At 38.7% G+C, this 8,884-nt stretch overlaps 1 protein-coding gene across 1 annotated transcript in view; it reads left to right on the top strand.

The window, feature by feature from the left end:
- Positions 1-255: 255 nt before the first annotated feature.
- The window catches only part of LOC136875667 (valacyclovir hydrolase), a 115,439-nt gene continuing 106,810 nt past the window's right edge, over positions 256-8,884 (top strand). Inside the window, exons 1-2 of the mRNA XM_068228094.1 lie at positions 256-410; positions 540-630. Coding sequence (XP_068084195.1) covers positions 312-410; positions 540-630 — 190 coding nt within the window. The 5' untranslated portion in view covers positions 256-311. The remainder of the gene's footprint in view (positions 411-539; positions 631-8,884) is intronic.

Genomic DNA, 8,884 nt, shown 5'->3' with positions numbered 1-8,884 from the left:
TTGAATAAATACAGGTTGTTTTGGTTGTTGTTTGAATTATTATTTTTTTCGTCTGTCTCTTCTTTTTATCTTATGCACTATAGTTACGATGTTTTGAAACCTGCTTAATAAGAGTATTTTTATTTCGAAAAGATAAAATTAGTACGTAGGTTTGTTCATTTCTGGCTTATTCGAATAAAAGGAGTAATTTAAGAAAGTAAAAGTAAAACGTACGTTATAAGTTGGCATCATGTAAATTGAAATGCGCAAAAAACAAAAGACTTATTACATCTACATTACATGCTCGAGTAGTAAACAAACTTGATAACGATATGTTTAGGTTAGGGCTACGAAAGGTTTCAAAATGTTCTCTAACTGGTCAAAGTAATGCTTGGAAACCAAAACAATTTGGTTATTCAACTAATTCCAAAGTAAGTGTTACAAAAAATGTTCATAGTAATATGGTCCCATGTTACGATGGGACTTCGTCAATCAATCAATCAATCAATCAATCAATCAATAACATCTACTGTTATAATAAGTGTTCTTTTTGATAACAGGAACAAAAAATTTTAGTTGATGGAGTTGACATCAATTACTTGAAGGTTGGAAGTGGCCCACATCATGTCCTTTGCTTCCCTGGAGCTCTAGGTATGAAATTGCTTTCTTAATAGGCTGTTTTCATACCAGTAGGGGAGAGTGGGGCAGTTTCATACACATTCTACCTATTAACACTTAAGAAGATTTAGTGGCTGTATTTTGCAATCTAAATGGCTAAAAACAAGTGTTACACAAACATTGTTATATTAGAAACAAGTTGGACTTACGTAATTACTCATTTAGTTAATTCCTATAAAACAATTTAAAAATATTTATAAACATGTAATTTGTATGAAAGTACCCCAATATGGGGCAGTATCATACATTGCAGGGGCACTTTCATACATGTTCTACAATATTGACAAAACATGCTTTTATACATACAAAACCACCACTAGCCTTTCCAAATTTGAATTCAGTCAGATCTACAGAAAAAGTTAAGGAAATTGCTCGAGCTGTTCCTCCAACCATGGTAGGCTGTGGAAGTTTAGTGTAAACATCAGCCCAAGAAATTTCACTGACATCTTTCTTTTCATGGAAAACAAATTTCTTTTTATAATTTGTACGTGAAAAGTTTGAGAAACTCTGAATCATTCATTTTCTCATCAACTTGACAAACAAAGTATTTCTTGCAAACTCAACCAGAACACAAGTCATTAAGCTCAATATCACTGCTTTTATCAAGCAGCAGTAAGTCAACATCTTGGTCACTAAACTCAAGTTCACTTTCACCACTTGTTACAGCAACACTTTCTTCGCTGCTTGAAGAAGTGAAGCCTACAGATTCCTTGCCAGATTTAAACAATTTTCGTCTAGGGAGATTCGAGGATGTCATCTTGTTTGGCTTTCTTTTCGTTTTATTCTTAAGCTTCATCATTTCCTCCAATCTTTCTTTTTCAGGAGTGGTGGTAGTTAGAATTCTTGACTTTCCTTTAGCTCATCCAGTGTCTTTAAGTGTTATAGGATTTGCTTTGGGGTAAGGGTGGATATATTCTGGGGGTAATTGTAGGTTTTTGAGGGTTGCCTTGGAATTGGGTGTTGGCGTGGAAGTGGGAGAAGCTGAAGTGGGTATGTTACTGGATGGTTCTTGGACATAACTTTCTTACCCTGAAGGTGCAGATGATCCCATTAAATCTTCCTCATGATGGGCAGGATCTGAAGATGTAGAAATTTTTGTGCAATCCTGTGGAAGGCTTGGGAGATCTGTTGTCAAAGATGCAGCAAAGTCTTTGTCAGTAAAGACAAAACGATTTGGAGACCAAAGTCCAGTCTTCCTGAATGAAGACACAATGTTGATCTTGAAAAATGACTGACTGAATGGTACATTTGTCAGTTATGGTATGTTATAAATTGATATGGTCCTTCCTGGATTTTCATAGATCCATGTATTAAATGCTTGCCTGCATCTGGTCTTAAATGGACCGAATTTGTCGAACAAGACAAGTACGGGATCATCCTTAGAAGACTTGCATATCTTTTGGAGATGCTTGATGATTTCAAGAAAAGATGTTCCTGCAATCCAGCCACTAGGCCTAGGAGCCCCAATTATATCCTTTTGGCTTTAAAAATAGATATAAGGGGGTGTATGGAAGTGCCCCAAACCATTGTATGAAAGTGCCCCATAGGCAGTTATTTTACTAATCTTGCCATGTGGCTTTTCATAAGTTATGGAGACTACTGTAACTTATACATAAGTTGCAGTGAAGACTGTAGTATGATGTGAAACTTGTTTCAGAATCAAACACAGTGAATCAAAAGACTTACCTAACTATTTCACAGTATGAAGATTTTTTAAAAAATCACCAAAATTAAACTTTTCAGCACAGCTTCTCGTCAACAGATGCTATGATGCTACAACTTGCACAGGAAGTAGATGAAGTCAAAAGGAGTTAATAAGAATAAAAAAGATGGCACACTCTACCCTTAAAGGTGGGAAAATTAAAACTGTATGAAACTGCCCCACTCTCCCCTACTACCTCATTTCCAGCCTTCGGGACCACGAGGCATCTTGTGCTTCTCAGTTTATGCGCAATCTGATTATCTGAAAGAGTTTCCTATAACTACAATATTTCACAGATCTGTGGATAAGTATCCCTGCATAATGGTCTACCATGTGGAAAATGGGGAACCAGAAGTAAGTGCAAATTTTCCTGATGTTCTTCCTTATACCTTACCTTAGACCTTCTCAGTATACAGTATACATCAGGATACCTGCACATGGTAGCTGAAGCCAGTTATTCTTCTTTTTCTTATTATTAGCTTGGATATGTTTTAGTAGGTTTTGCCAACTCAAATGCCTGGGCCTATTGAGCAAGATTTCCCAAATTCCTTAAGGAGCAGCAAGAATAACTCTCACATTATAAAATTGGTAATTTCCTTTCCTGAAATGTACATATCGAAGAAATAATTTTAAAATCATTTTCAGTTAATTGGTTTGTAGTGTTTGTAATAATATTCTGTAGAGTAAGCATAGAAATATCAGGGGGGGGGGGGGGGATGGGTGTAAAACGACTAATCCAAAAAGGAAAAAAAAAGTGCTGGGATACCAGTAACTGTACTACCAGAATAGGCCCTAGAGGAATACTGTCAGGAAAGTAGGGAGCTACTAGGCCTATATAAAGTAGTAAAAAGTATAAGAAGTGAATGTGTAAACATCCTTACGCTGTAAACAAATGATGGTAGTTTGACAGGAACAGAGGAAGAAATCAGAGATGAAATGAAGAAGTAGGCCTACTTCTGCATGTTGTGAAATGGAGATGGGGACATCACCACAACCACCACCAATTGTAGAATAAATGAAATCCAGAAAGACATATGGCTTGAAGCCAAAACAGCACTAAAGAGTATGCAAACTGGAAAATCCTCGGGCTTCGATGATTTCGCTTCAGACATGATAAAGACAGCTTAATACTAGGCTTAAATTGGCTCTGTTGAGTGCTCTCAGTGATATGGGAATTAAATAAAATCTCTGAAGATTGGAGAAAAGGAATCATCGTCTCACTGTTTATAAAGGGTAACAGATAGAAATGTGGAATATAGGGGTGTAATGCTGTTGGAATAGATCATTGAAATGACACTAGGGAAGATAGTGGAACCTTTGCTAGAGGAAGAATAACACAAATTCAGGAAAGATTAAAGGACTATGAATATTTGATCTTTTTTTTTTTTTTTTGCCATAAGAATGCTTACCTACAGAAGATTACTGGGAACATGAAAAGAATCTTGTGATTACATTTTTGGACATGGAAAGGGTCTACAACACTATCCCTAGAAACAAGATCTGGGTATGTCTGGAAAATCTCAAGGTGCCAAAGTACCTGATTGACACTGTAAAGATGCTAAACCAGAATCGTTACAACAGATAGGCAATGGATGGTCAGAATGGATTTAGACAGAGGGGTGCCCAACAAGGAAGTGCCCTATCACTACTGTTGTTCTTAGTAGTAATGGACAAGATCATAAATTCTCTCATGAAAATGGTTAATGAAGTGAATGCCCTGGTATTTGGTGTTGATGTGCTGTTATGATTAAAAGCACAAGCTGAAGTACAGAAAAAACTGACTGAATGGAACAATATGTTCAATAAATTTGAGCTGAAGAGAGTATGAATGGAACAATATGTTCAATAAATTTGAGCTGAAGAGAGTAAAACAAAGACAATAGAAATGACCATCAAGAGGGAAGGAACAAACTCAGACCTCTTTTTGAAAAGAAACAAATTAGAATCAGTTTCTCACTTGAAGTGTTTCGAAAGCACAATGTCAAAGAGAATGCTGTCAAGCAGTAAATACTCAGTAGGACACAGAAAGCATCAGACTTATGTAATCAAGTCTGAAACCAACTCGGAGGCTGCAAAATACCACTAAAAGCAAAAACAACCCTGTACCACAACTCTCATTTCTCTCATATGGTTTAGAAGTAACTTATATACTCTACCAAACAATGAATCAAAATAGCTGAATTCAGGCAACAAAATTGAGATTCGTTAGAACTATTAATCAAACTACCGGTACTTGAAAGGAAAAAGGTCAGGGATGAAGTAAAAAGGATGATAGAAGTGCAAACTTAAGTGATATGGGCACATTATGAGAATGTGCAGTGAAAGACCTGCCAAAAAATACTTTAACCTTACTGCCCAAGAAAATAAGACTAAGGGGAAGGCCAAGGAAACGCTGGATAGAGACCGTAAAATCAGATGTGGAGGAGAGAGATCTTGGAAAAGAAGATGTCTTGGAACAGGAGATGTATGAAGACAGGAGGAGATGGCAAACGCATGTACACCACACCTGGAAACTGCAGTTAGAAAATTATGATGATGATGATTATTACTATTATTATTATCGAGCAAGTTGGCTGTGCAGTTAGGAGCACGCAGCTGTGAATGTGCATTTGGGAGATTGTAGGTTCGAACCCCACTGTCGGCAGCCCTGAAGACCATTTTCTGCGGTTTCCCATTTTCACACCAGGCAAATGATGGGGCTGTACCTTAATTAAGGCCACAGCTGCTTACTTCCCACTCCTAGCCCTTTCCTATCCCATCGTCACCATAAGACCTATCTGTGTTGGTACGACGTAAAGCAAATTGTAGTAATTATTATTACTATTGTTGTTGTTATTATTGCTAGAGGACCTGTGTTGTTCCACAGCATTCGTTATAAATAGGTCAAATAACGTGTGCTCATGTGCTGCCTGGGTTCTTTTTGAACGTTTACTTTAAGGATTTGTATTACCTGTCAATTATGGTATGTGTGAAGTGAATTTTTGTAAATGTCTTTATTGTGACGATGAATGATATTTTGCGAATTTTTGTTTGTTTTACAGTTTGTTTTATGTAACTGGGCGAGTTGGCTGTGCAGTTAGGGGCGCACAGCTGTGAGCTTGCATCTGGGAGGTAGTGGGTTCAAACCCCACTGTCCGCAGCCCTTAAGATGGTTTTCTGTGGTTTCCCATTTTCACACTGGGCTGTACCTTAATTAAGGCCACGGCCGCTTCCCTCCGACTCCTAGGCCTTTCCTATCCCATCATTGCCATAAGACCTATCTGTGTCAGTACGTCATAAAGCCGATTATAAAAATTTTAAAAACATTGTTTTATGTTGCGCTGACACAGATAGGTCTGTGGCGATGATGGGATAGGAAACAGCTAGCAGTGGAAAGGAAACGACTGTGGCTTTAATTAAGGTACAGCCCTCAGAGCTGCCAACTGTGGGGCTCGAACCCACTCTCTCCTGAACGCAAGCTGACAGCTACGTGACCCAAACCGTGCAGCCACTCGCTCAGTTTTTACACAATATTTTGTAGCTTTAGAGTTATTGTTGTGTGTTTAATTTAAAGTTTTAGTTTTAGATTATTTTGATTTGCGTGGAACTTTGTTCTTTTGGCAGCCCAGATTGTCTGGGAAGTAGTTGATCCTTTCAGATAATAAAAGTAAGTGATAACTGTATGCATATACACATTGCACTATAGATATGATGTACACGATTCCAGCTGCCATTGGGACTATCACCAATCAGCTGAGCAAACCCAAAAACTGTACATGAAATACTCTCAGAAAACCACCAGTGCACGACTGATCACCCAGTTATGTAGATCACAGCAAGGAGACATCATACCAGATGGTGCGTGCGTGTGCACCTTTTAGAATTCCCGTCATGCACATGGTCGGCACAACCAGCAGTTGGCCTTGAAGTACTGGCAAGCGCTTTGTCCGATCAGAATGTTACATTTTTCTATAATAATTTTAAAATATATGGGCAGAAATGTTTATGCTTCTAAAGACACTCTGCAAATCTACAGGCCAACAGCTCTAGTCAGAATGCTTTACAGTGTCAGTCAGTTCAATTATTTTCTCAAACTTGTGGTAACATAATCAGCGTGGAGTTTTAAATATATAGGTTATTGTTGTTGTTGTATTATTATTATTGTTGTATTATTATTAGTATTAGTTTTAGTATTATTAGTATTATTATTACCCCCTGTGGGTGGGGGACGCAGATGAAGAATACACCCATGGTATCCCCTGTCTGTCGTAAGAGGCGAATAAAAGGGGCCCCAGGGGCTCTAAACTTGGGAGCGTGGGTTGGCGACCATGGGGCACTTAGCTGAGTCCTGGCATTGCTTGCACTTATTTGTGCCAGGCTCCTCACTTTAATCTATCCAATCCGACCTTCCTTGGTCAATTCTTGTTGTTTTCCAACCCCGACGCTATTAGGTTTCACGCCCTTCGTGGCCCTTGTCTTTCTTTGGCCGATACCTTCATTTTTTGAAGTGTTGAATCCCTTCCATGTTTCTCTCTGATTAGTGTTATATTGAGGATGGTTGTTCAGTTGTACTTCCTCTTAAAACAATAATCACCACCACGGCATCCCCTGCTTGTCGTAAGAGGTGAATAAAAGCTGCGACCAAGGGATGATTGAATTGGAACCATGAAACTACTTGTGATTAGTACCACCATCACGCGGGGAAAGCCATGGGTCGCCTTTACTTGCGAGTAGTACCACTATGTTAGGTACACAATAGGTTTGTGATTAGTAGTAGCAGAGAGTGGTTCACTGTGGGTTTCCAGTACCTGTGATTAGTACCACTATATGTGGAACATCACAGGCTTATGTTGTCTGTGATTTGTACCATTAAGTTAGAAACACCACGAGTCTGGGCGTTGCCTGTGATTAGTACCCACTGTGTGAGGAACACTACGGGATAATATGAATCCCTGTGATTAGTACACCTATGTGAGATGCACCATGGGTTTGCGTTGCCTACGAGTGGCGCCATTATGTGAGAAACACCATAGGTCTGTATTACCTGTACGACATACAATACTTGTGAGTAGTACCATAATGTTTGAAACACCGTGAGTTTACGCTACTCTTCATTAGTACCGTAACTTGAGAAATACCATGGTTCTATAGGTCTGTATTACCTGTACGACGTACAGTACTTGTGAGTAGTACCATAATGTTTGGAACACCGTGAGTTAATACCAATATAAATGGTCCGTTATTGGACATTATAAATTTTCCAGCTAACTCATTCCTGGTTGCCAGCGTTTCACCCTCGTGTGCTAGGCTGGGCTCATCAGTTGGTACCTAGCACACCTACCAAGACGCTGGCTAGTGCATACCATGGAGGCCACTGCATAGGCTAATTGTAGCCAGCGGCAGTGCCAATGCACTATGAGAGACTTTGTCTCATTATCAAAAATTCATGCCTGCTTGGCCATCAGATGATATAGATGTTGATTCCCATAGGGAATCTGAAATATTTGTTCCGAATGAGTAAATTTATAATACCAATATAAATGGTCTGTTATAGGACATTATAAATTTTCCAGCTAATTCATTCCTGGTTGCCAGCATTTCGCCCTCGTGTGCAAGGCTGGGCTCATCAGTTGGTACCTAGCACACCTACCAAGACGCTGGCTGGTGCATATCATGAAGGCCACTGCATAGGCTAATTGTAGCCAGCGGCAGTGCCAATGCACTATGAGAGACTTTGTCTCATTATCAAAAATTGTTGCCTGCTTGGCCATCTGAAACAACCAGGAATGAGTTAGCTGGAAAATTTATAATGTTCAATAACGGACCATTTATATTGGTATTATAAATTTACTCATTCAGAACAAATATTTCAGATTCCCTATGGGAATCAACATCTATATCACACCGTGAGTTTACGCTACTCTTCATTAGTACCGTAACTTGAGAAATACCATGTTTTACTTTACTAGCGGTAAGTGCCATTATGAAGGACCGTTGAACTGGATATTGAACCCCCTTAGACAACAAGCATCGTCGATTCAGGATTGTGCTTTGAAAGCAGTCCCTTGGTCAGTCATATAGTTTCTGGGAAGGTGAGGCATTTTGGGTTGGATCCACTGATGGTTTTAAATTCGTATTCATCCATTCATTCCACATCATCACGTTTTGAATTCTGGTCAGTGGATAAATTTTGTACTTTTAAATTGTCATTTTGTCTCATTTCGTACCATTAGTGGCCGATGACCTAGATATTAGGCTCCTTCAAACAACAATCATTATTATTATTATTATTATTGGCTTGATTTAGTAAATAAGATTTGGAATTACTAACAAAGTAAGTAGTAGTGTTTACATGTACCTTCATCTTGATTTTAATACAGTTATCCTATGAACTATGGAACTGCTGCTCAGTTAGGTTTACAATGATGATAGGAACAGAAATGCTGGAATGGGAAAAGTATTAGCCATGACCTTGATAAAAATGAGAATGAAGTGAAAACAGAAAACCATTTTTCTGAACTGCCAGTGGTGGATCAGTGATAGACC

This window comes from Anabrus simplex, chromosome 6 (genome assembly GCF_040414725.1).
Source record: "Anabrus simplex isolate iqAnaSimp1 chromosome 6, ASM4041472v1, whole genome shotgun sequence".
NCBI classification, from domain to species: Eukaryota; Metazoa; Arthropoda; class Insecta; order Orthoptera; family Tettigoniidae; genus Anabrus; species Anabrus simplex.
This window is presented reverse-complemented; position numbering and strand designations above follow the sequence as displayed.